Source organism: Pleurodeles waltl, chromosome 11 (assembly GCF_031143425.1).
Source record: "Pleurodeles waltl isolate 20211129_DDA chromosome 11, aPleWal1.hap1.20221129, whole genome shotgun sequence".
Classification (NCBI taxonomy): domain Eukaryota; kingdom Metazoa; phylum Chordata; class Amphibia; order Caudata; family Salamandridae; genus Pleurodeles; species Pleurodeles waltl.
Window position 1 is genome coordinate 705,495,720 of NC_090450.1, and position 14,148 is coordinate 705,509,867.

The following is a 14,148-nucleotide window of genomic DNA, read 5'->3' on the forward strand; positions in this document are numbered from 1 at the left end:
TCTACTTTTCAGGGCCTCAGATCAGTTGCTAAACATGTCCAAACCAGACGATGACCAATGCAGAAGAGCATTTTGGTTTAGGGTATGTGGAATGCAGGGGCGAAAGAAACACCAACACTTGCTGCCGGTTTGCTTCAATTTTGATACGCCAAAGATTCAAAGTCTTAAACAAAATTTTTAAAAAGTGGCACCACAGTGTGGGTGGACCAATTGCTGAGATCGAACTGTCCAAAGGTGACCCAAAGGCAACAGACTTTCTCAAAGAAGCAGGATACCATTTTTAATCTTGAGATTGTGGTAGGTATGACTGATCATTTACCAGAGGTTTCAGGGCTGGCTTACAAATACAAGTCAGTGTGAGGGGGAGAGAGAAAAAAATAAAATAAAAATAATCACCCAACATTACGGGTAATCTAGGAATCCTACATACAACTCAAACAAGGCACAATGATAAAACGCATGTTTTCATACCCAATTTTCACTCAGATGGATCATCATCAAGTGCAGTCAGTACACAATAAAAAGAAAATGTACAATGCAGTTCAGTTAGGTCTGGGGTTTGCAGGTATAAAGACTATACAAATCGAAGGGTCAGGAAAGCAGAGCTGTACTGCTTTCGCTTTTCCCCACACGTTCCCCCTCGCAAACTGCAGGTATGGAAAACCCACAAAATAAGAAATTGTGAGCATCACTTCGAAAAATAAACAAAACACCTGATTCAAGGTGCTGGGAAGAAGGCGATACAGAACATTTGCTAATTGCCACAAGAAAGGCGTAAATATAAAGTGGACGGATGGTCACCCAGGATTAAATCTGTCCTTATCCCCAATAGTGGTGGCTAGTAAAATGGCTCTAAAATATAACCACAGCACACACCAACGTGGAAGGCTCTAATGAATCTGCCGTAAGTGCTTCGTTATTACTAATCGTTTAGAAAACAGCCAATTTAGCCTTTACCTAAAATCACTAAATTCAACAAGGTGCATTGCATTTCCACTCCACACACCTCATCACCAACTCCATCCCGTTCTTTTGATACAATCATCCAAAAACATTACCTTTATGCTTTAACAGCGATTGGCTCTGCAGATTGCTCTTTAAAACAAAAAAATAAGACAAAGGTGGTGGGTTTTAATGCTTGTTTATTTTTATTTATTCCACCAGCAACAAGAACAAACCAGTGAAAATGGATGTACGCTGGAAAACGTTACAGCCCGCTATACGTCAGACCAATCTCCTGGGCTGCACACCACATCACACCTGCTGCCAGACATCCCCCAAATAAGCATTGCTGCACGCTCGACCCAAGGCTGGGAACAAAGTTGCATACACCCTTTCACTTGCCTTCAAACAAATCAGATCAGTTCTCTTTTGGCTTTAATTCATTAAAAAAGGGGGGCTAGACTGTGTGCACGTTTATTCCCAACCTTGACCTGGGGCTGAGCCTTGGCACGAGCACCGACTCACTGTGCCAGCCAGTACTTTGATTCATTCTAACCCCAACCCCATTGCCGCCCGCCCCCCCCACCCCCCCCAAAAAAGTGGGAAAAATAACTAAGCAATTTTTTTTAAAGTTGCGATATAAAAGAATACAGTGATCCACAGCTTTTTTTTTTTTTTAACACTGAAGTTAAGTGTGATGGCGATACAGTACATTAGCTACGATTTGGAGACAGCAGTCAGATATTTAGTATAAAAGCAGTTTTACAGCACAAATATACCGATATGGTCCACCCCCTTCCAGTCCCCACTTTCGCTTTGAAGGTTGGTTAAATCTTAGTAACACATGGAGGTTGTTCGATTAGGGGAGGAGCAGGAAGTGCAGTCCACCGAGATGATAGGGTAACATCAGATCCCCTTGTGCTCAGAGAATGGCAAACTTGAAGAGGGCCATAATTGCTGCACTAATTAGCCCAGAGATTGGAACAGTGACAAACCATGCCAAAAAGATGTTCCTGAAGAGACGCCAGTCAACAGCTTTCCGAGAGCGTAGCCAGCCGACTGAGACAACAGAACCGACCTGAAAGAAACAGCAAAATGTAGAAAGCAGGCAATCAAGCAATACCGACTGTGTTCAACTAAATACCATTTCAAGGCGCCACAGCTCTATGCTCTACAAGTACACACTTTAGAGATATACCAGCAAATAGGAGTCCAAACCAACGCATGGCTACAAAACAACCGAAGGGCTATTTATAGTATTGTCCCATCAAGCCTCCCTGATCACATCTGCACCACAAAACAGTCTCCCATTCAGAGACACCCCGGGACAGTAAGGCGTGGTGTTCTCTATGGCATAGTTATAGAACACTCCTTGTCACCTCCGCCCCCCCCCCCCCCCACACACACACACAAATGAAAAAATATATATATACTTACTTTACAATGTGTAGTGCTAATGGGAAGGCCAACGTTTGATGCAATCATGACTGTGAGAGCAGATGCCAATTCAATACTGAAGCCACTATAAGAAAACAAAAATTCAAGGTTAAGTTACTGAATTCCTAAAACTCGATCTTGCATGCAGTGCGTGCAAGTGTGGCATGCACACACCGAGAAGCCACCCCTACATAAATGTACACCATAAATTCATTATTAATCACTACTTCAGGAATAGGTAACTCAGTAAATTAAGACATTTTATCAACTTCAAACTTCTCTGGCGTGCAGAAAACTACAGCCATTGAATAATAAAAAGTGGCATTCAGACAATAGAATGAAGCTTCGCAACTTGCAAGCTATTAAAAAGTGCATCTATTGCGGTGCATCTTATCGCATGACTCCAAGCTTTGCAAACATTTGGATTTATTAGTTAAAACACAAATTTAGTCCAGTTCTGTAGAGGATCTCACTCAACAGTACAAGATTTAAGTCACGATCTCAATTTTGAAGTCCAGCCTAAGCACACATCTCAGGTCTCCCTTCCATTTAAGCTTTAGTTCTAGTATCTAAAATATGAAGTCTATTACCAAATCATAATTATTAGGTTCTCAGTTTGTCGTACTAGAGATTTGTTTTGACTACCAAAAACTTTCAGAGACCACAGACTTTTAGCTTGCAAGAATCCAGGGTCAACTGGTATGTAAGAAGAGAACTGGTGCCTTTAAGTCTGAGACTTTACTGTAAACTAAAAACATCCAATAAGAAAAGGCTGTGCAATCGCATTACATACAGGCAGCCCCCCCTTACCCAATAATCAACTAGACCTTAAACGTTTCTAAATCACTGAAAGGCAATTTGCCACGTAGCAAGTACTCGGTAGCAAGACCGTAAGCTAAACGATGGTGTTCTTGGGTCAGATTCCCAGTAAACTTCTGTCAAAAGGTACATCAAGCTGCGATAGCTGGCTTGAAGGAGAATCCTGCTTTGAAACATGACAATACTCCGCCTCTATATCCATTCAAGGTAGTAGTCAATTCCAGAATGTGTGCAGGGCTCGTCGTCTTGAGGTTGCACACTGTTCCAAGACAAGCATCTGCCCCGGTGCAGTTTGGATGTGCGCTCTAGCAGGACTACTGCTATGACAAACTCCATTCAGGAGGTGTGCACAGAATAGGTTTAGTACCCACATCCAGAATTTATTTCCTTCCATGTTTTGGTGGACATGGCGTATGTGGGGGGTGGGGGAGAGCATTTTTTTTTTTTTTTTTAACTTCACTTGAAAGAAATAGGTTATTCCTTGCCTCTTTAGAAATGCTCTCTACCACCAGCTTCGAGGACTTGAGCTTTCTCTACCAGCCACTGTTGGCAACAGTCTTGCAAGTGTGTGAAATGTTTGGAGAACTTCAGAACCTAACCTGCAACCACTATATACAGCACCTAGCACACATTAGATTTGGTTACACTGTCATGACAGAATTAATTTCCACCCAAGGGAATATGTAATACGGGAGGCAGCGTTAGGTAATTAGCAACCCTTGGCTACTCTGGGAACGTTACACCGCAGTTTGTCAATCACCTCTGGGAGGCAGCCCTTCAGTGAATAGAAAGGCTCAGGCTGCGGCTGGCATAGCCTACTTTGATGCCTTTTCAGTTAGATTTAGAACAGTGGCATGAATCCCTCCTTCGTAGGTTAAGCTGAAATGTTTTATCTGATAAGGCAGACTAGTTTTATACTTTCACGGCAGACTTAATTTTCTCTGATCCTGTTAATGTGGCCTTAAAGTGAGTGCCAAAAAGATGAATAAATAAACTAGAATCACTTGCAGTATAATGGAGTTGAGAAGTTGAGCCACACGAATGACCTCCAAGATAGTCATGAGCTGTAGTTCAGCGGAACCAATTGCTGCACTTATCAGCTTGAACATAATGGTTTCAATTCAGGATTTCGATTAAATATCATTTTTACTTTGAGACCGTTTGTGAACAGCCCTGGTAAGTTCGAGAAAGCATGGTCCCAGTGCTCAAAAACGGAGGAGATCCCTGCTCAGGGACGTTTAGAGTCGTGCAGGTGGCTTTACCAATCAAAAACATTCATCTTTGATGCTAGGAGAGAATACAAGAGATTAAACTGCTCCCTAGATCAATAGCTTTCCCAGAGTCTGGTGGAGAGTTCTCCCAACACAATCTTGACTTAAAGGAGGGAACTTCTTTTCTGACACCATTTTAAAGTTATTGACAAATGCTTCAAAGAATTGTAGAACACCTGTAACAAAGGGACAGGGAGACAAACTATTTGAGAGGTGGTGTCGCAGCCGGAGGTCAACTATGCGAATGTCAAGCTTTTTAGGAACCACAATGGAGTCCCATAAGGTCAGTATCATACACAAGAACTATGGCATTGAAGACAGACTTCAAGGAGTACTTCCATATGGTAACAAGGTGAAAATTACAACATTCAAGTGCAGCGCATACAGAGTAAACAAAAGCTTTAGATGGCAAACCTATGCTAGTTAATTGGGATATTGTTTTAAAACTGGCGTGAAAAAGGTGCCCATTTACCATTTCTCATAAAATTAACGAGATCTATTACAATGTGTTCCAATAAAACGGACAGTTATTAAATGGCTTACCAAGGACAATCAATGGTGGAAGCCATTCCTAGATGTACACATAAGCAGTGACCTGTACTTGGATGCATCCCAGAGAATGTTGGTGCTGCTGAGGACTACTGCAGGGGAATGCCGATGGTAGTTATTCAGAGGTGGCAAGTAGGGGTGCTTAAGTGTTTTGATAAGAGTGCATGCAGAAATGCTGTACCGGTTGTGAGCGAATTAAGGACATATTTTGTTTGCTTGTGCTGTGCCATATTTATTACGATCGTAAATGAACATGCAAAATCCAAAACTCATTTTTTTCTCTCTAAACAATATCGTAAAGTTTAACAGCCAAGATGTGAAACACAATGAAGAGGGTATGTTAAGGGTTTTATGTACCTTCCGAGATTGAGAGAAATTAAAAACACCTCCCTCAAAAGTGTTCCTAAAGCAATCTACTACAAAACAACCCCCAGAAAGGGCAGCTACTATCTCCACACGTTTATGCTGAAGGTATCCGAATAAAGCAAGACACATTGTTCTGTAAAAGAATACTCGACTCTTACCTAGAAGGTGTGATTGGTGTTAAATCTTTGCCCATCGTCTGAATCACTCTCCTGCCCCAAACCCATAGTCCGATGCAAATGCCTACGCCTCCATACAGTAGCAGCCAAATTGGAGTATGCGCTTTGGTAGCAACGTCACCCGTTTGATAGACCAACCACAGGGCAACAAGGGGTCCAATGGCATTACTAGAAGGAAAAAAACATTCACAAATAAGAAGAAATAGCAATCGGACAGAACATTAAACACACAAGCTCACCCTCCTCACTGCTGAAAACTATACCAGAAGTATCTGGGAGTAAAGGAACTTCAGTTAAACTGCTTTTATTAAAGTGAGACTGCTAACCTACAGACAAAAATACAGTGGTGTTGACGGATATGCCAGTTTCACAACTTGACTCCTATATTAATTCTTAAACAGTTGTTTTACGTGCATACAACTGGGGTGACGGACACCATTTATTTAAAATGAACGCGAATGTGTAATTTGCAGATTTTTTATTTACATCAACTGGCGATATTGCTAGTCCCTTTAGACATAATGAGTGTCATGCACACTGGAATACCACGCATGCATTTCTGGACTTCGCTTTTACATAGTTATCAGTTGATCTGGTCCAATCAAGACAATTGTCACTCTAGAATAAAGTTGTGGGGCACTAGTGGAAGCAAAATGCGCAAGAATACAACAGTTAACAAAAACGCCCGACAATAGAGGGGAAGAGAAGGGAGGGACACCCCCTGCCCCCCCAAAAAAAATCCTTGCTTAAACTGCCAAATCTATAATAACCAGTCTTTACATTAAAACAAAAACGTGCGTGAGGAGATAGGAACATTAGTAGTGCTGCAAGGATTTTTTTTTATTTTTTTTTTACTCCCAATAAAATGCACCTATGGTTACATCCTGCAAGTGGCTTGGGACAGACTCAAGATCGTTAGAGGCTTGAACCATAATTGCACAACTTTCGGACACACCACTAAATCCAGCTAGGAAGCTAGGTAGAACAACGGATTTCAGGTTTATTCCAGAATGCAGCACCACGGAGAAGCCACAATTATAAAGGACATTTTGCCAGGCCGTGAATCTTTACAGTGGCTTCTATAAGACCATTTCCAACTGTTTCTACAGGACAAACAGGCATTGTCTTGGGTAGCAGTGGATGTTAAAGCTACAAAGGAAGCTTTGTTTCCCCAATTAGAGCACATCAGTAAACAACTGACTAGATTTCAGACGTAAACATTTCCCAGGTTACTTTCCGATCACTGCGCAATCTCAGCATCCCTAGTAGACTACTTTTAAAAAGAAAAAATAGGTTTCTTATTTAAGCAAAACTAAGAGGGCAAGTCACCAACTGGTACAAATCCACTGACCTGACATCATTGCCACCATGTGCAAAAGAGCCAAAGCAGGCGGTGAGGATCTGCAAGAACTGGAAGAGCATGGAAATTTCAGGCTTGTCCTGATCGTGCCATTCCTCTAGAGAGTGGGTGCTGCCTTTCGGATCTTCAGGCCCCAACTCCACCTTGCTCTCATCTACTTCAGCCACCTCTGGGAGAGGGTCTGCCACAGCATTGCAGTAACTGGTATAGCTGTCCATCCGTGTGCGTTTCTTGTTCTCTGCTGCTCCAGTCCAGGTGAGTTTCTCTAGCTCTTCCCCCTTTGGTTCATTATCCCTAGGGCGGAAAGAATCCAGAGGCATGCCACATATGGCCATGGTATAGGATGTGTAGCTGTTGTTGCGCCTCAAAGGTCTGTCAGCATTGTCCCCCATGCAGTCACCCACCTTCGCAAGATGGAGCTTGTGCAGCAGGTCTTTATACAGGCCCGAATCCTTGTGCACTGTATGGTACTGATACTGCCCACTGGAGTTAATCTGGTTACTGACCGTCTGATTGAACTGTACATGGTTCCCACTAGGTAACTGTACACGGCCTAGAAAAAGGTAGGGCAAACAAGTTAGCAGCATGTTACAAACTGGGTAAAGTGAAAGGCGTTAGAAGCAGTTTTATCATCCTTTATATTTACATCATGCAGTCTGACTTCTATGCTTCCTCAACACGCTTGAAACACATTACGAAAAAGATAGATCCATCTGAGCTGCCTGCATCTGTCGTTAGAAAAAAAAAAAAGAAAAAAAAAAGGCGCCCCTTCCGACCACTATCGTTTGCGAGCTTTTCCTGATCGAAGCAGGAAATGTAAGGGCCTAGCTGTGATGCCAATAAAAGAGGTATTTCAGGTGGGGACAAAAAAAACAGACAACTTTACTACCATGGATATACATACGACTGACCAGGAAGACAACGGAGTGACCAGGACCCATTTATAATGGGATGCAACTGACAATTAGACATCATTCAAACGATCTTAATTGCAAAGTGGGATTTGCTAGAAAGAAACAATAGTCATCAGTTCAGTTAGGGGTTTGCAGCCAGCTGACCAAACTCACCATTCATTGCATTGTCTATGTTGGTTTCCTTAAGCTCTTGGCTTGAGGATTTTTCCCTCTCAGGTACGTCGTCCGAGTCTCCCAGGTTGAAGGAAACAGTCCGCTCCTCTGCCGCAGCTCTTGGGATTACAGGAGTGTCCCCACACTCCACAGAACCCTTGTTCTCAATGCAGATGCCATTACAAAGCGGAATCTTCACCTCTTCAGGATCAGATTTGCGCAAGGAAGAGTTTCGCTCTCTGGACTTGATGGCCATAAGTGGACTTTCTGAAGGACTAGACTTGTGCCCTGTTGAGAAACAAGACACTGGAGTACGAATTCCCGCTAACAACGGCATTTCATAGGTTCAGGTCAAATACTATAAATCCCCTTTTCAGTATTCCATATAACGGATTTTGAGCTTTGGAATCACTAAAGGAAACCCATTTCACAAGCCAGACTGGACTACAGTGATTTCAAAACAATACTGTGGCAGTTAAGAACCTGTCACCACAAAACTAGCTGAAGGCCTTTCAGACTATTCAGTGAAAGACAGCAATCAGTAAATATCACGCAACGTCCATACATTACTGCAACTATGTTACTACTTCATTTTGTTTGGGGGGGGCCTAATACAACCTTTTCGGACATTTAAGAGCATCGGAAAGAATTGAGTTTGAAAGACTAGGGCAGTCAGTCAGGGTTGTACTAAAATGGAATGGACATGCATCAGTGTAGAAGAGTAGCCTCTTTCTAGCTTGGTTACCCCCCCCACTTTTGGCCTGCTTGTCAGTGTTTGTGTTCACTGGATTCCTGCTAACCGGGACTCCAGTGACTGTACTCTAAATTTGGTTGCTGGTAACTTTTTATCTCCATAATTGGCACACTGGTGCCCCCATGTAAGTCCCTAGTATATGGTACTTAGGTAGCCATTGCACTGGGGTTCCAGGTGATCCCTATGGGCTGCAGCAGTTATTCTGTCACCCATAGGGAACCCATGCAAAGGGTTATGCAGGCTGCAAGCACCCAGTTTCACTATGGTAGGCACTCTTTGCCCAGAGGGCAGGGTGCAGGTATCTGTGTGCGAAAGCACCCCTGCACTAGCAAAGGTGCCCCCCACAAATTCCAGCTCCATTTTACTGGCCTTCGTGAGTGCGGGACGCCATTTTATATATGTACTGAACCTATGTCCATCTACATAATGGTAACTCCAAACCTGGGCATGTTTGGTATGAAACATGTTTGAATCATACCCCAGTACTGTTGCAGGTATGATTCCATGCCCTCTGGGGGATTCTTCGAGAACCCCCAGCATTGCTACCACTAGTCTTAGTGTTTTCTCAGGCAGCCCAGCTGCTCCACCCTTCAAACAGGTTTCGGCCTTCCTGCTGCTTGATCTGATCAAACCCAGGAAGGTAGAACAAAAGATTTCTTTTGTGAGAGGAGGTAACACCCTCTCCCTTTGGAAAGAGGAGTGACTGGCTTGGGAGTAACCGCCTTCCCAAGACACTGGTTTTGCTTTGAAGGGCACATTTGGTGCCCTGCATGCATAAACCAGTCTACACCGGTTCAGGGTCCCCCAGGGCCCTGCTCTGGCAGGGAACTGGACGATTAAAGGGGGAGAGACCACTCCCCTGTCCATCTCCACCCCAGGGGTGGTGCCCAGCGCTCCTCCAGAGGGTCCCTGTGTTCTGCAATCTTGATTCCAAGGTGGCCGGGAACTCTGGGAGCATCTGAGTTGCCAGGCTAGTGACATTAGAGGCACCCTCTGATAGGTAGTTACCTGGTTAAATGACCAACCCTCTTTGGGCTATATAGGGTCTTCCTCTGGGGTGCGTCCTCCGATTTAGCTTGCAAGACTCCATGAGGACTCCTCTGCAACTTTTGCTTCGACTTCTGTATTACTTACCTGTGTGGTATACTCCCAGCTCCTTTCTACACAATTTACTTACCTAGGTGGGGGCCCTGTGTTCACATTCCACTTTCTTACTAAATGGTTTGGGCTCCCCAGGGTCACTAATGCTTATTGCTATTTTACACTGTTTTCTAGCATTTCTATGCCTGAGGAAGTGAGAGTGAGTATACATTGTATTTACTTAGCTCCTATTGGAGGGTTGCCTCTAGTATTTTCTACTACTGTGTTCCAAAAATAAAGTTACTTTATTTTTGTCTAACCAAGTGTTTTCTTTCTTGTGTCTAAGTACTGTGTGACTGTAGTGGTATTGCATGAGCTTTGCATGTCTCCTAGGTAAGCCATGGCTGCACATCCAGAGCTACGTCTAGAGAGCCTGGCTTCTAAACACTGCCTACATTTCACTAAAAGGGGATATCTGAACCTGGTATATGGTGTAAGGCCAACAAGACAGATGTGCACACATGTATGTCAAGGTACACCAATAAGGCCAGGAGCAATTTTAACACAAAACCAACAGTGTCCCAGACAAAGAGGTGGCTAAACGGAGGATGTAAGTTTTCATAGGTTCTAGCCCCTGGGGAAGCTCACTCCAACAATGGAAACAAGACACTGAATGAACCAATCGATATTAGTGTTGGGGTGTAGTTTTACTCACCAGGACAAGCAAGGCATGTGTGACATGCCCAATAAGCTGTAAGCAAAATAAGTTTTGGGAGTGGTGTAGAACGTCCCCATGGAAGGCCTTGAACACCACAAGGAGTTAAAACTGTGTTCCACTGACAGGAGACCGTCATCTTCTCTACTCAGGTGGTATGATGGCGGGAGCAAGAGTGGTCCAGTCCGCACACAACTAATGGGCGTATCCTTCTGATGTTTAGTAGCTGAACCAACCAGCGATAGAGCCAATGTGACTGAGCAAAGAGTAAAAAAGGAGAGAGGGTCCCCTCAAACCAAGGGGATAGGGCACCAACAACAGCACAAAGTCTATCTTCCCCTTTGGGCTTTCAGTACACACCTCATTCATAACCTTTCAGACAACTATAGTTTACCACAAATATCAACTTACTCACCACCCCACTTACAAATACAAACAGTACCACTTCAGAATGGATACAACCACAACATTTTTTTTTAATAGAGCATAAAGACTACTTTGGAGCACTGTTAGGTGCCCACGCAGCTCAGGTACGAGGTATCCTGCATATAGCGCAGATAACAAACCACGCAAGGTGCATATACATAGATGTATACATTTTAAAATGGTCGTAGATTCCTTTTTAAAAAAAATCTTTTTAAAGTTGAGGGACCTATACGATCTAAAGGAGTGTCTGTACTGGCTAAACCTACTTCACTCATCTGATGCTAACGCACTTCTAAAATATGCAGGCTCAAAAAGATCTTGTTTCAAAGGTCCTCTTGTGAGCCATATACAGATATATCCCAGAAGGATCTACTTGGATAAAAAAATGTTATCATCGTGTGGGAGAATATATGTATTGTCATGAAGAAGGTGGTGTTAATTGTAATAACCACCGGAAGGCATCAACGCTTTGATTGACTGAATTCATATAAAGTGTGATCTCACACAATGAATAATTGCATATAATTGTAGAACTTGGAATGCAAAGTGCAACTAATGAACGGATCAGCTCAGATTTAGACATTTGTGATGTCTTGTGTTTCTCCCCATGCCTGTTTTTATTCATTTATATTATTTTTTTGTGCCGTGGGGTTTGGAAGTTTAATACAAAAGGTACTTTTTGTAGTGTTGGAATGAGTTTCAAGTATTGAATGAATAATTGGTCTTGCCTTTATGCACTATTGAAAAATGTAGTGATGTAGCCATACTAAAGTGGTACCATTTATAGGTTTTATATTTGGGGTAAGGTGATATTTGTGGTATACTATGGTTGTATGAAATGTTGAGTGATGTGTACTGAAAGTCCCAAGGGGAAATGGACTTAAAGTGCCAATGTGACTTGGGACATTAGGGTGCAGAACAGAAAATGCTTATGGCTGTTGGGGCTGCGCCATGACTGGATTAATCAGCATGTTTTCATGGCCTATGTGGCCACCAACGATTATTTGGGTGTAGTCTAGGTGTACACAGCTACAAGATACAGGCTGACCAACATCAGGAAATCAATGGTGTTAAACACCAAGAAAGCAGATCTAGGCAGCATTAGTAGACTAAACTTCTAGGCCAAGCAATGGGGTGCAAATTAACTTCCAGTAATGTTTGTTGATTGCCAATTAAAAATGGGGCAAATCACTACTTCAGGAGTGCATTCAAGATATACAACTGCCCTGCCCAACGAGGGAAAAAACCTGCACACTCCCTTCTGTCAATATCCAGATTCCTCAGGCTAGAGGTTGTTCGAATTATTTTGGAGCAGAGTACCTCAAGCCAAAGGGCTGCCAACACAGTCAATTGTTGAACACTGAAGTGTTTTTCTAGAAGTAGCAATGTATGTTGTAACCAACTCTAACTAGGTTACAAAAGTGTCGAACTAAGGGTCCAATTAAAGACTTGTATAACAAAATGGCAAATACTAACAAGGAACTGTAGCTGTGTAAGGGGTACATAAAAGGTCATGACCTTCTTAAGTTTTCCATCTCAGAATAACATTTCCTTGTTCACCTAAACTATATTTTGAAGCGGTCAATTATCAGCAACAACAAGCCTTGTGTATGGTAAACAGAGAGTGGTTACTAGGGTACTTTACACAATCCCTACATTTGAGTGACAAGTGCTGCCACCTGCACCATCAGCAGTGGGGATTCAATCTCTGCTTGAGGCTATCCTGGGACGTGCATATTACAGGAGAGGCACGAAAGGTTAACCCAAGTAACACCGCAGGGTTAGATTCTTCCAGCGTCCTAGAGGGGGTTCATGCAGCACTATACTCCATGCCAGTCTGTAATATGAAACGGACATGGTATGCCCAGAATTTAGCAAGAGCTTGTTATGACACGGCTAAGCGGGAGCAGACAAGCCAGCCAAGGTGAACGTGGACTAAAGGAAGGCAAATGAACTGCAGTGCAAAGTCTTACGCCCCAGTCACTTAAAATCACCACTCTAGAGACTTCTACTACGAAGACAACTGTCAGGTGAGAGAGAGTATGCAATTTACTTTTTCTACCAAGTTAATAATTCTAAATAAAGAACTGCGTCGGTCTTTCAATTTAACGAATACAGCATTTCCTCCCAGGAAATCTTAAGATTAATATTGTAATACGATTAGTCTCATCAATACAAGATCACTCCTCATAAACATTACCAGTAGAATTGGTACGGTATTACTTACGCTCAATTTTCCTTCTCATTCGTGGACAGACGAAGAACCAAACAATAAGCGCGCAGATCAGAGCACATCCCATGGCAATCAGGATAATGCCCCAAAGCGGAACTTTGTCGAAGCCGAGCACTGTGAAATAAAGGAACCTTTAGACACCAAAAACTCCCATTAACAGTTTACCTGGCAAATATTACTTGTAAAGGTTAAGGTTGACATTCTAAGTGCATCAAACATTCCTGAAAAGAATGTGCTTGGCAGTGAACGGACCTTAAAACTGGTGCCGGCCGCACATCTAGCTGTAACTCTTCAATATTCAACAGGTAAGAAACTCGTCCCAAAAACATATTTAGGCTAATATGATGGATTAAATGCCAACATAACTGACAGCAGGACTGATGGTTTATCGTGATAGCAGGGATCGAGAAATACTAAACCTAGGCTACCTCCACATTACAGGCACTATTACCCCGGACATTTACTTTGAGACTTAAATGAACACTGATGGCCTTTTTTCTACATTTGTTCAACTGAAACAGTTATTAGGCTAACACTACATCCACTTTGACAGACAATACAGTACACCGTCAAGAAACTAATAATCAGCACTTCAGAGGTCTACAATTCTTATTACAAAAAAAAAAAAAAAATAAGCCACCCAAAACGATAGGCTAATCAGCTTAAAAACATTCAGGAAGTCCACGTGGCTTTATGCTGTGCTGACATCTGTACAAACAGCCATGCAGAACCAAGCGGCAGCATTTAGCCAGATAGTTCACCATGTCCTTGGCGGATTGACAGTGCATTTCACAATTGTCTAGATTTTGAAAAACTGTTTCAACCCAGTCATCTTATGGGAAGAGGAATGCTTAAGTAACCAAGTTGGAAATTTTGGCCTTCAATTTATTTATAGAGCCTTTTCCTATCTGTATACCGTAATCTAATCATATTATAAGAATGCTGCTACTGTA

At 42.6% G+C, this 14,148-nt stretch overlaps 1 protein-coding gene across 2 annotated transcripts in view; it reads right to left on the minus strand.

Annotated features, from left to right (window-relative positions):
* Positions 1–1,125: 1,125 nt before the first annotated feature.
* The window catches only part of SLC20A1 (solute carrier family 20 member 1), a 33,884-nt gene continuing 20,861 nt past the window's right edge, over positions 1,126–14,148 (minus strand). For both annotated transcript variants that reach the window (XM_069214322.1, XM_069214323.1), the window contains exons 6-11: positions 13,190–13,309; positions 7,988–8,275; positions 6,912–7,473; positions 5,543–5,728; positions 2,380–2,464; positions 1,126–2,020 (exon numbers count right to left, since the gene is read on the minus strand). In XM_069214322.1, coding sequence (XP_069070423.1) covers positions 1,865–2,020; positions 2,380–2,464; positions 5,543–5,728; positions 6,912–7,473; positions 7,988–8,275; positions 13,190–13,309 — 1,397 coding nt within the window. In that variant the 3' untranslated portion in view covers positions 1,126–1,864. The remainder of the gene's footprint in view (positions 2,021–2,379; positions 2,465–5,542; positions 5,729–6,911; positions 7,474–7,987; positions 8,276–13,189; positions 13,310–14,148) is intronic.